The 18,054-nt window shown below is 35.6% G+C and overlaps 1 protein-coding gene across 1 annotated transcript; it reads right to left on the bottom strand.

Moving 5' to 3' along the window:
* Nucleotides 1-1,912: 1,912 nt before the first annotated feature.
* On the bottom strand, nt 1,913-8,633 carry LOC120085781 (ubiquitin carboxyl-terminal hydrolase 16-like). The gene is made up of 11 exons (XM_039041965.2): nt 7,790-8,633; nt 5,286-6,564; nt 5,102-5,190; nt 4,467-4,552; nt 4,199-4,361; nt 3,979-4,099; nt 3,614-3,771; nt 3,387-3,471; nt 3,089-3,301; nt 2,751-2,812; nt 1,913-2,672 (listed from the first exon to the last, which is right to left on the bottom strand). Exons 1-11 carry the CDS (start codon nt 8,065-8,067, stop codon nt 2,261-2,263), a joined length of 2,946 nt encoding a protein of 981 aa, XP_038897893.1. The 5' UTR covers nt 8,068-8,633; the 3' UTR covers nt 1,913-2,260.
* Between the last annotated feature and the right edge of the window lie 9,421 nt (nt 8,634-18,054).

The following is an 18,054-nucleotide window of genomic DNA, read 5'->3' as shown; positions in this document are numbered from 1 at the left end:
AGTAAATAGTGAACATTGTAGTAGAGAATTAAAAAAAATGTTAAATGTAAAATAGTAAATACTGTACCAAATGGGAGTTTTTAAATAGTGTTGACGGTAGTTAATTGGAGAAAATAAGATAGTATTTACCCTAGCAAGATGTGGTTATTATAATTTTAGGATAATCATTGTCCCAAACATACCCTTATTTTTTTCTCTCTCTTAAGTCCCCGTTTTATGCTAGAACTACGAGAAATTGTTTGGTCCAAGGGATTGAAAAAGTATAAGAAAAAATGTTCTATAGAGAGTATAGAAAAATTCTTGCTCTCTTCGTTTTATTGTGTGCCACATCAACATACTTTTAAAATCATGATGAGACTTAGTGACATTAATGTGAAGTCCACTAATATTTATGAAGAAAATTTTCTAGTAACAAAGAGAGTAATACTTCTATAGTACTAGAAACTTTAAGAGAAGGGTAGTTGTAAACTCTATTCATTGCTTGGTCCAATGAGTTCAAATCCCATAGCTAAAAATATTGATTTTATATCTTATAAACTTCTTACATGATTGGTCCTATGAGTTCATAACTCCCCAGACTTCGTAACTCCACTTTGTCTCCCACTCTCTAACACCATCTAAGATGATCATTTAGAAAACTTTTTTTTTTAAGAAGTCTTTTTCATAACGTCTAAAAACCATAAAGTTTCATACTTTTACATCATTTTATGAAATGAACAATAGTTTTCAAGTGCCAACCAACCTTATAAAAATGGGTTATAATGTCTAAAAGGATGCCAATATTTCAAAGTATTAGATCTAATTTAATACTAAATTCAAAGCATGAGATTTAGGACAACAAAAAAGTTGCACAATTTGGCGCTTCTTTTTTTGACTGATCTCAATCCATGTCAATTGTTAATCTTCTTTTCCTTGGGCAGATATCCCTTTAACATTATACCTTTTTTTGTACAAATGTAATGGAATGTTCCAATAGTGATGAGTCTTATTCATTAAATTATGAAACAATAAGGCCCCATTTGATTTTTTTTTTTTTTTTTTCATTTGAAAATTAAGTCCATCTACCATACTTCCACCTCTATATTTATTCATTTGTTATCTACTTTTTACCAACGATTTAGAAAGTCAAGCCAAATTTTGAGAACAAAAAGAAAATATAGCTTTCTAAAAATTGTTTTGTTTTTAGAATTTAGTTAAGAATTTAACTAATTGTAAGAAATATAGATGAAATAAGCTTTCTTTTCAAAAACAAAAATAAAAAACCAAATGATTATCAAACGAGACTTAAATTTCTTCAAAAAAAAAATATTAAACAATAAAGGCAGAAAACGAAATTAAAATTGAGAACAATTTTGACACTTCTCTTGCACGTTTTGAAATCCGCTTCCATATTTACTTTAATTATAATTATAAAGCATGAAATATACATTTGAAAAGTTCACTAAAATGAAGGCATTTCAACTAAGAACTCTTACACAAATGTCTTTTTCAATTGAATTTAAAAAAAGATCCTCTGTATAGACGTCAACCTCGATCTTTTTGACTAGTTTGATCTTCGTATGTTGTTTTAAAAAATACTTTTTGAATTTTTAAAATTTTCAATAATACCCTCAAACTTTTTTAAAAAATCAAATATATTCTGACCGTTTATTTAGAATGAAGACCATTAATACTTTATTTTAAAAATACTATTTAACTGCCAAAAATTTCAATAGTAACAACGTGAACATTTCAAAAGTTTTTTTTTAGAAGTTCGTGCACATCTTTTTTATACTCTTAATATTTAATTATTTCCCCAGTTTCTACAAATATATTATTAACCTCAAAGATCTTTATAAACAAGTTTATTCTTCTCTTTTACACTTTTTTGTTCGAATACTTAATGGCTACTCATATACTAAATGCATGAGAATTCAAAAATACAGCATTGCTCCAACTCTTATTTACCAATTTTCTAACTCAATGTATATAACAGTTAAATAATTCAGTATATTTTCTTGGGTTGATTTTCTAATAGATACACTAAGACTTTACATTGTTATAACCTACATGGTCAGAGTGTTAGTTTCCGAACTATTACTACTACTACTACTTAGTTACTATATCTCTACCTTGTCTACTCGAGTTAGATGGCAAAAACGAGACACTTCTTCTCCCCTTATATCTTCTGCAAGATCATAAATTCCCACAGGAGGCTCTGCACGAGCGGGAGAAGGCGATGCGTACCTGTCCAGATCAGCCAGAAGGGAATGCTTCAAATTCACGAGAGATGAAGAGGATGAACATGAGAACTTAGACTTGGAATGTTTTGCCAAGCGTTCCATACACGCCCTGGATCACCAAATATATAATCTGACAACTCATCGGCACTTGTCGAGTCACGAGTGCTCTCTGTGCTGTAGGAACCTTCATCAGAGGTACTGCTGAGGAGAGATGAATGATCACTGGATGAGTCCTCTTCAAAAATCCTATGAATCTGAGGATGTCCAAAATGAATGAAGCCAGTACTTCCATGTTCACCAGGACTATCCCTCGGGTAAGACTGCCGTGTGGAAGTGCTTGTGGTTTTAGCTGTTGTATTCCTTTCATCTGTTCTGGAATGTGTTGCTCTCGTCTTAGAATCGACAGCAACAGTACCATGCCGTAATAATCTAGGAGCCCTGGGCAAGCACCTGAAATGTAGCTAACAGAATCAGAATAGATACGAGAAGCAAACTAATTTTTATCTTAACAGCTCCAGAGATGTTTACCTTGAGTAAAGAAGCATGTAGGCTCCTTTCGTCAAAACGGTTTCAATGTCGACGGGAGTTACCTGAAAACATAAAGCTTAGTAAAAATGTCAAATTGATAGAAGAAAACAAACTACTGGCTTTGTTAAACGATTGTTGATCAAATGCCACGATAATAACTAAAAAGTGAAAAGGAAAAGCGAAGGCTATTCTAGTAAATTCATTCAGAAGTATCGTGGTTTGATTTGAAATGTGATAATCTTTTTGAACAAATTGGAACATAGTTGATATTTTTTAACTAATGGCCAAAATGAAGCTTTAAAGGACCATGAATGAAAAAATGATTTTGAAACGTATACCGTGCTATCATCAATCTTGAACCACTTATTTTTGGCATTCTTGACATAGCACACATAGTGTCCCGAAAACGAAGAATTCATGACATCCAAGTGAACAACCACTCCATAGAGCCGGTATACGGGCGATTTATCACTGGTTCCACGTATAAATGGTGCCAGATCTAATATCTCGGGGAACTTGATAGGCTTATTGAGCTTTCCGAAATTACCTGACTGCAAATATATAACAGATAAACATAGAAGGCTATATATGCAATTAGAGCAAGCATAACCATTAAGTTAAAAAAAAAAAAAGTACCTGAAAGCGCTTTAATACTACAGTGAGAATGTTGGGAGCTTCCAGTATTTTCAATTTCTTTTTTGCCCTTACATAAGATTTGCATCTGAACAATATTGAGTGGGATCAATGTGAAGTAAATAAACCATAAAAGAAAAAGATTTAACGGTTGGAAAGTTCGACTTATTGTCACCGTCCAAAATAAGTAAAAAAAATACGAGCATCACAAAACAAATGATATAACACACCTGCTACACAAATACTTATTGTCACCGTCCAAAATCTCTTGGCTAGTAAATTTTCGAAGAGCCTCATCCAATCTACTAATATCCCCTTCTATCTCAACTGTAAGGTCCATAATTCTTTCCTGCCGTTCTGATCTGCCTTGGCACCTTGTGCATTTTATCTGTTGATAGAACGATCAAAGTTAAAAGTGAACTTCACATCCTGATGACCTATTCTTTTAAAAACTACTCGTGGTTAAAACTCAGAAAAATCACAAGTTCTAAGCTTCAACTTACTTGGATAATTATGTGATATCATTAATCATATTACATGTTTTTCCCTCTAAGAAAAAGAAAATCTGACTTCCAAGTTCCAAGTTCAAATTTACCTTTGACAAAAGGTAACCTCCAAACGTAAGTCCTACCAAAGTTGTTTCTTCTTCCCAAGAGCCTGATGAGCTCACACCAGATTCCATACAGCAAATAGATTGCATTGTATCAATAACATACCTGCCATATTACTTTGTCAAAATGATTGTTTAACATTATTTAGAAGTAATACCACGATAATTATGAAACAAGTGACCCAAGACAATTTTAGTCACACACCTCAAAAATTCGTGTGCATCCTCTTCTTTCCCATTACCAAGTTGGCGTCCAATATTAGGTAACTGAGAAATTATTCCAACAGGAGATAATGGGGATCTCCCTTCTTTGACTTTCAAAATTAAACTCTCAAACTCACAATTAAAACACCACCCCTTCTTTATACCTGATATTGGGAGGGACAAAAAAGTATACATATATATATAACATAGTGATCAAAAGATTTGGAAGTTGAAACCGCTGAAAAAGAAGCCTAAGATCAGAAACATACATGATTTGGAATGAAGTCCTTGGAGAAAATAAGCAGTCAAAGGCGGAGTGAATGCAAGGCACTGGAGCACAACATTAGCATAGCAGCTGCAGGGAAGTAAAGCAAGACAGGGTTGACAAAAATAATTCATAAATATAGGACGCAAGAATTCAAATCAAAAGGGCTACTAAGCCCTAAATGTGTCTTTCTAAGCAAATACCATGAAAAATAGATTAAATTGATGAGCCTGCATTCAGTTACAATCTTAGAAGGTGCAAGAATCAAATCTAGCCTTGGTTTTTATCTTGTTTTATATTTCAACAAATCCACACCTCAGAATCTGAAGGTTATATCAGTCACATAACAACGAGAAGTTCAATTCACTATTATGACAACACTTTAGAGGAAGACACTAAAAGTAGGAACAGAAAGTATCAACCGTTGAACTAATTTAAGATCAAGCTAGAAAGGTTCTAGCACTTCATTAATGAAATGCACAAAATTGTAGAGAATGTGAGATAATATCACCCACAGAAAATAAAGAAAGAAATCTGATGTATTTGGTGTTAACCAGCCAAGAACCAGAAGATTCATAGTCCATAATTCCCATAAACAGCAACAACTAATTTCGTAGGATTCAAACAGAGACCACTAACCTGTTCCCACAATTAATGAGACCTGCCGGCTGCAATTCCAACTTGTTCCAATTATAAAGCTTAACAAAGTGATCATATGAGAAAAGTCCCTAAAAATTGTAATAGAAGCATTAATTTCAAGGCTGAAGTAAGTTTCATAAAAGAAACGAAGAAAAGAAGAAAGAAAAAGTAAAGAGAACAAAACCTTATAGCTAACCCTTCCAGGAATTTCAGTGACAGTACACGCATGACTGTTTTTTAACAACTTGGACCCTCTAAACTGATCAACAACTTTCAACATGGACGTTCTCAAGCCATTTTTAGAGTTGAGAGTACATGCAACTTGAGAGGCAATGCCAGAAGTTGCCTGCATGGTATCTACTCTTCCTGACTGAATGCGTGAATGTGAAACTGATGTCCCTCCAGCACTTGAAGGTAGAGAGCATTCGGAATCAATTTTTCTTTGTGAGAAATTTCCATCTTTACTCTGTACCTTTGAAATCGTGTCAACCACAACTTTATTTGACCTTTCAGATCTCAAAGGTGGTGAAATGCTGACATTAGAATCAAGTGTTTTTCCTCCTGAACCATTTGGTGGACGAACACTTGAGGTTGACCTCGATCTAATTACATGGGAAGTTGATGCTGGCTTAAAATTACCAGTTTTTTTATGACCTTGATTATTGGAATCAGCAGAGTTGCAGACATTTAAAGGGATACTATAGTTTTTTGATAAATTTTCCCCATCCACAGGCTTTTTACCTTTCTTATCTTCTGAGGTACCAGGAAGAGTGATGTTGGGTGCATTCTTTTCCTCAGAGCTGCATGCTTGCAATACATTTGATGAGTTAAACGAAAATGATGATGGGCTAGACAACTTCCTACCATGGCCTCCACTAAATTTGGATACGGCAGAACTACCCAGGGAATCGCTTGTAGATCCCTTATGGTCAAGAGTTCTAGCCCAAAAATCAGAAGGAACTGTTACACCAGACTCTTTATGATTGCCATCAATTACAAAACTAGAAGAATCAATGGAAGAACGTGAATGCCTTCCATGACCACCACTGGGCTTAAGCTGATTCAGTTTACTAGATGAGGGAAAACTATCCACAGAATCAACCAGGTTACCAAACATGGGTGTCAATGGCTTGGGTTGATCAGCAATGTCAGTGCCTCTTGTAATTTCAAGTGAGTCGGGTATTGCATCAGCAGACATATATCCATCGGATTTCTCTGGTTCGATTTGACTACTACTATCACTAGTAGAAGTATCATCAGATGATTCACTGCTTAGAATTGAACTAGAGAATCCAGAAAATGATGCAGCAGATGAGTCAGATGTAGATGATTCATAATGATCTTGTTCTGTCACTTTCTGCTCAAAATCTGTTCTAGATGCAACAGCTCGATTGGAGATGCTGGGAGGATGGCAATTTTCCTTATGGCCTTGTCGCCAGTGTATGATTTGACACTTGCCAGAGCTGAAAAAAGTCCAAAACAATCAATATAACTATAATGAAGATCAGTACACAAAACATCCGACTAAAATAATTGGTCCAAGTAAATATCGAAGAGGAAAAGGTTTGTGGGCAGCACATTAAAACTTAATTATTTTTCCATTTACTATTGATTACAACTTACAACCACCAGAGAACCCACGTAAAGATAATGAATAGTATCTCAACACCCGTGAAAATTCAAAATACAAAGGAAGGCAAATTTTGATGTAATCGCTATGATTTGATAAATGAGCTATCAGGGCTGCATTTCCGTTCCATACATAGAAGTTCACAATTATTGAGCCATGCAGGAAAATAACAGGACTCTCAATTGGTGAATGTTTGCATTACGCCATAATTGCATAAATCTTTTGAACTAGAAAATCAAGAAGAAGCAAAAATTTGAAACGGGTCCAAAAGAAGGCAAATTTTGATGTAATCGCTATGATTTGATAAATGAGCTATCAGGGCTGCATTTCCGTTCCATACATAGAAGTTCACAATTATTGAGCCATGCAGGAAAATAACAGGACTCTCAATTGGTGAATGTTTGCATTACGCCATAATTGCATAAATCTTTTGAACTAGAAAATCAAGAAGAAGCAAAAATTTGAAACGGGTCCTGAAAAATTCTTTGGTCAAAAGTACAAATTGGAAGGTTTAAGTAGCTAAAGAAAGAAATTAAAAACTATATGTAATTTATGCAATTCAAAAATGGATTGTTGAATATTGAACTCCGAATAGTATCTGTTTTGGTACTTAAAACCCAACTTCAGAAGATGAGAAAATATTGAGGTACGCATAAACTCAAATTTGTGTTATTTATTAGAGAAGGTAAGGCCAATGCCTCTATGGCTAAACCATTTTCAATCCCTAAAGAAAGTTTTGCTGCACACCGATGTTATAGCAAGAAGTTTGTGGTTTAACAAACAGAGAAGAGGTTATTTCTCGATCTCCCCATATGATAAACAAGACAAATGACTGGGCGTATTGCACTTCATATGCTCAAGACGAACATCAATAGAATCATATGACCAGAATCTGAAGACAACAATTTCTCACACATTAATTTCAAAATGGACCCGATCTAAAACTTAAATGGGAAGGCAATAAAGAAAACATTTAAAAAAACAACAAAATAACAGAGATTCAACCCCTAAGAAGAAGATTCTTAGTTCCAAGTATCGAGGATTGATGATGAACATACCAATATCGAACCGCTTTGCACCGAGCGCAGCGTGTAGTTGTTGGAGAGTAACAGACAGCACACTGGTGACCGAGAGGAGTGAACGATGAAGAAGTATACCCAGCAGAGGCCTCAAGCTCAGCTCTAAAAGCCTCCTCAGACGACGCAACCAACAAACGATTAATTTCTTCCTTCCTCGCCACAGAGAGCCGCCATTTCCGCCGGATTACCAAGCAGATTACTGGGAAAACAACAAACACCAAGAGGACCTGAAGCCCTATATTTCCGGAAACAAGCATTTATCCTTCCCCCACCAACAGCATCCACCAAAAGAAACCACACCCTAAGCTCCTAACCTCGCCACCACGCATAAATTCCTCGATTGTGGTGGTTCGAAGGCCAACGATACCACGAATAACGCTGATTATGCATAAAGAACCCCAAAACTCAAAACTGCGTACGAATTTCTCAATGAAGGAAAGAACAAATGCGCAAAATAAAAAAGAGAGAGAGAGAGAAGAAAGTTGAATCTCCGTCCAGGAGAAAAATGTTTCTTCACAGTTCAAGGAAGAAACGCAAGAACATAAGGTTGTGAGGACATTAATCTCTTCGATTCGAACAATCCAAACAATAATTGCAGAGCAGATCAAGAAGAATTTAGGGCTCCTTCAATTTCTTGAGAAAGAGAGAACCAATCAGATTCTGAAAGGGGAAAAAGGGTAGAAACGAGGAAATATGAAATAACGCATATGAATAAAATAATAAATATTTTTCCAAAATAAAATTAATTCCTTTTTTTTTTCTTTTTGGTTTGGCGGTCTGGGTGGAGGCAAAGAATTCTAATTTCCTTCTCTCTTGGTATCGGAAAGCGTGAATTCTCCGCTCCTCAAATATTCCCTTTTTTCTCGTATGTCCGGTTCGAACCGAGTGTGTTTGGACCGGCTGGTTTTTTTCTTTAATCAGTTCGACTCCGTTTCCGTTACGGTGGTGGCTTGGGATTTATTGGAACGTTTAAACTTTTCTTTTATTTATTTTATTTTATTTTATTTTGAAATAAATAAATAAAAATGAGACATTTACTATTGTTTCTTTTTTCTTTTCTCAAAAGGGTTTAAAGAAAAAGAATGATACGGAGGAAGGGACAACCGGGCAGCGATGGGAATGAAATGGGGTCGAAAGAGAAGGTAGCTAGGCTAGCATCCACTAAATTTGAGATTCTCTTCTGTTTTCAAACACATAAATAAATACTAATTATTTGTAGGATATTTTCCCAAGTTGATGCTAAACAATTTGTATTATGGAGGAAAATATAATACAAATAGTTTGAATATACGTAAGACAAAAGAAATTGAACACCGATATAGTGACAAGCTAATACTAACTGTTGGGATTAATTGGTTAAACTCATTAGACTAAATTAATCCTCATTTGTTAACTAATTGGTCACTTACTAAAGCTCATAGTTGCACTCCCTCCACTGCAGATATATTATGTCACATGATTTAACCATAATCAGCAAGTCGACCCTTCACATGTTGTTCGTAATAACGACTGGGTCAAATATCTGTTTTACCCTCGAGATTACGTCTTATTCCTCAAGTTCCTACTGATCATCTAATGAACAACTGGTTTGTGATCCAATCACTAAACCAAACTCTCTCAACCCAGTGAGAGGGTGGGGCCCCTTGTTCAAAACCTGGATTCAATACTTGAGAGAATAACTTTTCTTCTATCCCTAAATCAGGTAGGCGTGAACTCCGTCTTGCACCCTATGTCCCCAGCTATCTATTAGGTCTTACCCCTGAAATGGGAGTCTTATTGAGCCAGGTTGTTGAGTCAACTCTCGCCTATGCAAATCTAAGGATAATCCCGAATGAACAGGAGTTCATAGTTAGCTCAGGATTAAGATTGAGTTACCTAGGTCATCTAGGTGAAATAGTCAGTCTTATACAGTAAACATCGTTATAAAGTAAGAGTGACTTATTTCTTTGTCCGATCTTATGCAAACTCATTGCATAGGATGCCCCTCACTCCTCATGTCATAACATGTACAAATTAGGATCACATCGTATGTAGCATTTTACAACTCTTTATAACAACTACAGAGTAGGCTGCATCCAATGGTGTTACCAGAATAAGGTACCCAACCTTATTCATGTACCATATATCATTTTGACTATTTACTTGAACCCGATCCACTCTTATGTCTCCACATAAAGTTCAAGTACTCATGTAATAGTCATTGGTCTTAGTTTATTGGATTTAGACTTTCATACGATTTATGAAATCAATAATAAGTATAATGATTATTGAAAATGTTTATCATTTTACAAACTGTGAGTTTTAGGACATAAAACCCAACAATACTCCCACTTGGACTAGAACTCCAATGGATCAATATATACAATGTTGAGCTTATATGGAGTGAATAAAATGTACAAGTACAATAAACTAGGGCATTACAATACCCATAAATTCTTCTACTTGCCCTAGTGATACAAAACTCGTAGTCCTAGTCCTACTAGGTGACCCTCGAACATTTTAGCCGAGAGGGCCTTTGTAAATGGATCAGCTAAGTTGTTTTGGAAAACAATCTGGGTGACGATTACATCTCCCCTATGTACAATCTCCCTTATGAGATGGTACTTTCGCTCGATATGCTTTCCTCTTTTATGGCTTCGTGGTTCCTTTGAATTTGCAACTGCTCCACTATTGTCACAATAGAGAGTGACAAGAGGTGCATATTAGGAACTACTTCCAGATCTGTCAGTAACTTTCTGAGTCATACTGCTTCTTTTGCTGCTTCACTTGCAGCTACATACTCAGCTTCCATCATGGAGTCAACAATTCAACTCTGCTTGATACATCTCCACACAATTGCTCATATGTTTAGAGTGAATACTGACCCCGAAGTTGATTTCATCGAATCAATATCGGTCTGAAAGTTAGAATCAGTGTATTCAGTAAGGATCATATCCTTAGCACCATACACGAGCATATAATCTCTTGTTCTCCGAAAATACTTGAGAATGTTTTTAACAGCAGTCCAATGATCATTACCAGTATTGGACTGAAATTTGCTGACAATTTCTACGGCATAACATATATCGGGACGAGTACACAACATTGCATACATTAAACTCCCTACTGCTGATGCATATGGAATTCGATTCTTCTCCTCAACCTCTTGAGGTATCTTAGGACTCTGTTCCTTAGACAGGTGAATTCCATGCCTGAAAGGCAAAAAACCTTTCTTGGAATTTTACATTTTATACCTAGCCAACACCTTGTCTATATAAGATGGTTGAGATAATGCTAATGTTCTGTTATTATGATTCTGAACTATTTGGATTCCAATAACATACTGTGCTTCTCCCAAATCTTTCATTTGGAATTGCAAAGCCAACCATCTCTTAACGTCAGCTAGATATTCTACCTCATTCCCAATGAGTAATATCATCAACATATAACACCAGAAAGGTGACAGTTTTGTTAACGATTTTCTTGTATACACAGGGTTCGTCAACATTTTATTCAAAGCCATAAGATTTGATCGCAATGTAAAATCTCATATTCCAGGATCTAGAAGCTTGTTTTAATCCATAAATGGATCGATTAAGCTTGCAAACCTTTTTTCTCTTGACCCTGTTGTATAAACCATTCTGGTTCAGACATATAGATACTCTCTTCAAGATAGCCATTCAAAAAAACTGTCTTGACATCCATTTGCCATATTTCTTAATCATAAAATGTGGTTATGGACAAGAGTATTCTAATAGACTTTATCATGGCAACTAAAGAGAAGGTTTCTTCATAATCTACCCCATCTCTTTAGGTAAACCCTTTTGCCACAAGTCTAGCTTTGTAGGTCTGTACCTTACCAGTTTTGTCTCATTTTCTCTTATAGATCCATTTGCAACCGATGGATTTTACCCCTTCAGGCTGATCTACAAGATCCCCAGACATAATTAAAATACATAGGTTCCATTTCAAGGTCCATGGCTTTAATCCATTGGTCTTTATTCACATCATTCATTGTTTGGTTGAAAGACAATGGATCCTCTAAACCATCATCTAGTATGATAACTTGAGTTTCAGTTAAACCCATGTACCGGTCAGGCTGTTGCACAACCCTTCCACTACGACGAGGCATTCTCAACTCTTGAGAAGGAAGTGAAGTATCAATTTCATCAACAACTCTTGTTGATGGATCTGCTCTATCAACAACTCTTGTTGATACATTTTTCATTTCTTTGGACATTTCTTCTATTACTAACTTACTGCAAGGTTGATGATTCTTTATATAGTCTTCCTTTAGGAAGGTTACATTTATCGATACAAATATCTTGTCTTCCTAAGGATCATAAAAGAATCCACCTTTTGTTTCTTTTGGGTAGCCTACAAATAGGCATACTTTTGAACGGTGTTCCAACTTCTTAGGATTATGCACCAACACATATGCTGGACAACCTCAAATCCTGAAGTGATATAAATTTTATTTACATCCTCTCCAGAGCTCGTAAGGTGTTTCAGAAACACTTTTCGAGGGATCCATGTTCAAAATATACATCGCAGTCTCAACTACGTATCCCCAAAAAGAATTCGGTAACTGAGCATAACTCATCATGGGAAGAACCATGTCCAACAAGGTTATGTTTCTCTTTTCTGCCACACCGTTTTGCTGAGGTGTGCTAGGAGGTGTGAGTTGAGACTGAATTCCATGTTCTATCAAATAGTTTTGGAATTCCATGTCCATATACTCACCAACTCGATCCGATCGAAGTGTTTTAATCTTTTTACCTAATTGGTTTTCAACCTTAGCCTTATACTCTTTGAACTTTTCAAAAGTTTCAGACTTTTGGTGCATCAGGTAAACATGCCCATACTTGGAATAATCACCTATAAAACTGATGAAATATTTATACCCCCCTCTCGCTCAGAGGCCCACAAAGGTCTGAGTAAATCAGTTCTAGGGGTTTTTTGGCTCTAAGATCTTTTCCATAAAAAGATCTTTTTGTCATTTTACCCTCAAGACAAGACTCACATGGTGGTAATGAACTGTCTTCCAACTTATTTAGATGACCGCTCTTAATCAATCTTTCAATCCTATTGAGATTTATGTGACCCAGTCTCAAGTGCCAAAGATAGGCATTTGGAGAAATCTTCTTTTTCTTATGAATCCCTATAGTTTTAAACATCTCTATGTTCAATACGGCTTTGACCTCAGTTGGATTTAACATATACAAGTTATTTTCTAATTTTGCAGAACAAATTTATTTACTTCCTATATTGATGAACACTTCATCATTTTCAAAATAAACTTTATAATTTTGTTCTAGCAAACAAGAGATAGATATTAAATTCCTTTTCATAGAAGGAATATTGTATACATTTTTCAAATAAATGTACTTATCTCCTATAAATAACTTCATATCTCCCACTGCTTTGGCTGAAATAATCTTCCCGGTCCCTACCTTAAAGATTGTTTCACCTTTTGTCAACTATCTCCAGGAACTTGTTTCCTGTGAGATAGTACAAACATGATTAGCGACACTTGAATCAATTATCCAGATTTTATCGTTTTCGTGCTTCGATAACAAGTAAATCATATTTATCTTGTTGTTCGAATTCTGCACTCTCATCTACGTAATTCAAAATTTCATATGAGTTGGGAGATAGAGGACAATCCTCTGTTAAAACTCTTTTGGTGTAATCAACTGCTTGTAATTTGTTTGTTAATTTGATTTTACTGTTATTTAAATCGGAAGCGAGTTTTCTAGAAGAATTTGACATGCTGATAAAATTCAAACAAATTCTAATTAGCAAATTGTAACTAAATCCAAAATCAAGTTTTAGCAAAAAGTAATAATGTACCCATAACCATTATTTATTTGCAACGATACTTTAGTGAGTCAGAATATGTGCTATCGAGGGGCAGTCAGATACTCCTTCACTAAAGCAAACAATTTTGACCAAACACTAACTCCGAAATAACTCTTATTCCTATAGTTGTTTAGTTATCATTTTCGGTCAAGATCTTTACTAACAATTTAGTAATTTTTGTAAGTGTGACCCGCCATTTTCAGATCCTATAAGACGGTATGAATTTGCCTTCGAAATAGAAGACAATATCCAAGACAAAACTATAAGACCCTATTCATTTTACTAAAGCCGAAGTTGTTCCAAATCCTATGTTACAACCCTCCGAGGGGATAGCTATCGCTAAATAAATAGCAAAGGGCCGCCTAAAGCAAACAAGCAAGCACAACATAGGAATCTCACAGTTCAAACTATTGGAGGAGACCGTAGGATATATTGACACATATCCTCACCCACTTACTATGAACTACTTCCTCCGTTTACCTTGATATTGACTCATACAAAACACTTTCCGAATGGAGGTCACTTCAAGGGTGACACGAAGCGTCATATGAATCTCACGGTGTAAACTATGTGAAGATGTAGCAGTTGAAATATGTATATCGAATAATAGACTTATTTATGTTTTAACAACTTCCTCTTATTCACCGAAATCTATATTTAAGCTAAAAAGTACTTTCCGAATGGAGGTCACTTCCAGGGTGACATGAAGTACCGCTTAAATCTGGATTGTGAACTTTTAGAGACGTGAGAGCTAAAAATAACATATCGTATATGTTATTAATCTTCCATTGAAGTTTTCTAATAACTCTATCATATAGAAGTTATTAAACTACTGCCACTGAAGTGTTCTATTGGGTAAATTTATACTTAGGTTCTTTTCGGCTAATAAAACAACCCTAAGTCTATGTGGTTTATCCAAGTATAACTCTTATAATTGGATTTTAACCTACGATGTCTATGTGATAAACCATTTTATTACCTCACATCACTCACGTATGCTCATAAAAACCGATTACCAATACTCGATAATTCGACCATAATCCCCAGGTAGGAGGTGTTCCGTAAACTGTCAACTTAAGTACCCCCAACCTTAGACAAGATTATATACCGGTTGAGTTTGTAACCTAGGTTTTATAAGTTTTTAACTATTAAAACAGGTGGTCCACCTACGTGAACGTGCAACTGTTGTTTATGGATTTTAAATGTCTAACCTAATTTTATAACAACTAATAAAACTTTAGACATGTTAAACATCCATAACATACATAAAGGCATTCAATATTTAATATAACACTTATATTAAATACAAGAAACCTTAACATGCATACTATATATTATAACAGATTATAACATACTTTCAATGCATGTAACATACTTCTTATGGTGGGATTTTAAATCTAAATGGCATACTGTATACACATACAAGATTTATTTAATTATAACATACATCAAAAGCATAAATAATTAGACACAGGCTGATATGGTTTTAATTTTGGCATAAACAAGCAACCAGAAGCCTAACTATTACAAACAGCTTCAAACCCGTCTTTGAACCGCTCGAATCGCTCCAAACTGAACCAAACATCTTGAACCGGACCAACCAAAAAGACTTTGAGGCTGAACCGGATTGGACCTCGAGAAAACCAGTTGAACCGGCTGCTCTCGATCCAACCTCAAAGTCTTGTCAAGGTCAATCATGTAGCGCTGAAGGCAATCATCTAACACCATCACCTTGCGTTGAGAAAAGGTACACGATCGCTTAATGTCTACTGCAGCTAAACGATCTCTTAATACCATCGCCTAGCGCTTCATGTCATCATTTAGTGTTCGTCGCAGCTAAACGATCACTTAGCTCTATCATATAGAACATCATCGCGTCATTCAACATCGTAGCTAAACGATCATTTAGTTCTATCGCATAGAAACTTCAACGCATTGCTTAGCAACGCATCTACACGATTGCTCAGTGTCGCATCTAGCTATCGCTTAACACTTCATCGCATCACTTAGCGCACGCCGCATCTACACAATCGTGTAGTGCCATCGCATTGCAAATTCAACGTATCGGCTAGTTCCCACGCAAAAACTAAACGATCGTGTAGTGCTATTGTATAGTAATTTGAATGCATCGTTTAGCTCCCGCAGGTACACGATCGTTTAGTGTTCAACATCACAACGACCAGCGCCTATTGCTATACGATCATCTAGCTTTTCTTCACATTGTGTAACTCCTGGAACTAGACGATCGCTTAGTACGATTTTGAGTAGAAGCTGAAAAACTGGAACAACAGTTCGACCTCCTTCACTTGTTTCTTCAATTATATCTTAATTTCAACTTTAATGATTCCAAATAAATTACATACTCTTGCTAATACATAAAAGCTCATCAAACAAGAGCCATTTATAAATTTAAATGATAAATTAAATAGAATTAAAATGCCAAAACTCAGAAAATCATATCAGAGCATCAATTTCATATTTCTCATATAAAATACTCACCAAATCAAAATTAAATCGAATTGAATGCTTATATGATGCTTTGATACCAATTGTAGGAATGTATCAGCAACAACGGAAGCAACAAGGATCATTTAAGCACTCTAATTCATTAATTTTGGTAAAATATAAAGCATGCTCTTGCAGAAAACAAGTGAGTTTTATGACATACCTTTGTAAAACTTCTTCAAAGCTCGAGCACCAACTGCAATCTTCTCCAAATCTTGTTGCATACCACTTCAAGATTTTCCCCACTATTCTCTTGATGCTCTAGATTGAGTTGTGGGACTCAAAACAAGATTGAATCAAGGGATGAAGGAGAATTACTCACAGCAGCAATCTTGGTGAAGAACTCTTTCTTTAGCATGAATTTTCTCTCAAATTCTATCTTAATTGCATGCCCAAAATTCACTCCAAACTCTTCATTATATTGCAGACTATCATGCAAGAAAGAGAGTTGCATGAATTGCAGCTCATGCTTGGAGTAACACAAGGCAATGTTGATGGCTTTTGTGTGAGCAAGTAAAGATGGATAATGGAAAATATGATTTTTCCATTTTGTGTTTTTGTCTTTCAATTTTCCAATTTTATCATAAAATCAAAACTTGAGTTTTCAAAAATCCATTTTGATTTTAAAAACTGAAAAATAAAATTAATTTCATAAATTAAATTTTTAAATAAAACTTAATTAATCTAATATCAGATATTAAATTAATTTTAACACACATCCATCTTTATATATTTAAATATAAATTCTCCTATTCCATTTAATTCTCAAATTAAACACGTAATTATATCTCATATAATTACTAATTACCTTAATTCTAATTTGAATGTCTCAAATTAACTTGTCACGCTATTCTAGAGCTAGTCCGTTACGAGCTAGAAGGGGGACTTCGCGGACCTACAGATCATGGACTCCAACGATACGAGATTAATTGGCTAAACTCCAAATTAATCCCCATTCGTAACTAATGGGTCACTCCACTAAAGCCCATAGTTGCATTCCCCTTACTGTAGATATATTATGTCCACATGATTTAACCATAATCAGCAAGTCACCCTTCATAGGTTTTTCGTAATAACGACTAGGTTAAATATCGGCTTTACTCCCGAGATTATATCTTATTTCTCAAGTTCCTACTGATCCTCTAATGAACAATTGGTTTGTGATCCAATCACTAAGCCAAACTTTCTCAGCGTAGTGAGAGGATGGGGCCCCTTATTCTGAAGGATCTCTTACTGAAGAGTTCCATGAGCGCGTTCGGATCGCTCCGATCTCACCATGACCGAAATACACATTATACATTCAACACATACAGTTATGCAAATAAACTCTAATTAACGGCATGCTATGAACAAAATTAATAACACGACAGAGAGTTCCATACTAGTTGAAGACAGTCTTCACACTTCAGAACTCCAACGCAGCGGAAAACCTCCACGCGATCTACCAACACCCAGCAGAAACGTCGACTGCACCAGCACGAACAACACGAACTCATGACCGCAACGGGGATGAAACCACCACTAAAGAGCCCTGGGTATTCTCGGAGTGAAAACCCAAATAGTAGAGGAAGGAGGAAACACAAATCGTATAAGCGATAAGCAAGTGGGAGAAAAATGACGCTATCGCATAGCATAAGTGCTTATCATTTAGGAGAAGCTACGCGATCGTGTAGGATTTATTGAACGATCGTTTAGGAAAAGGTACACGATCGTTTAGTAAAATTGACATACTATACGATCGTTTAAAGAAGCTAACCGATCTGTAGGAAATAGTGTGCGATCGTTTAGGTGCGAGGAGCTATCGTATAGTCTCTCGAAATGCTTAAGCGATCATTTTGCTTTCTACCAATGCGCGTTCTCACTTTTCTCTTTGGACGATTGAACAACGGGATTCAAAA

Source organism: Benincasa hispida, chromosome 9 (genome assembly GCF_027475165.1).
Source record: "Benincasa hispida cultivar pf3 chromosome 9, pf3_genome.v1.1, whole genome shotgun sequence".
Taxonomy (NCBI): domain Eukaryota; kingdom Viridiplantae; phylum Streptophyta; class Magnoliopsida; order Cucurbitales; family Cucurbitaceae; genus Benincasa; species Benincasa hispida.
This window is presented reverse-complemented; position numbering and strand designations above follow the sequence as displayed.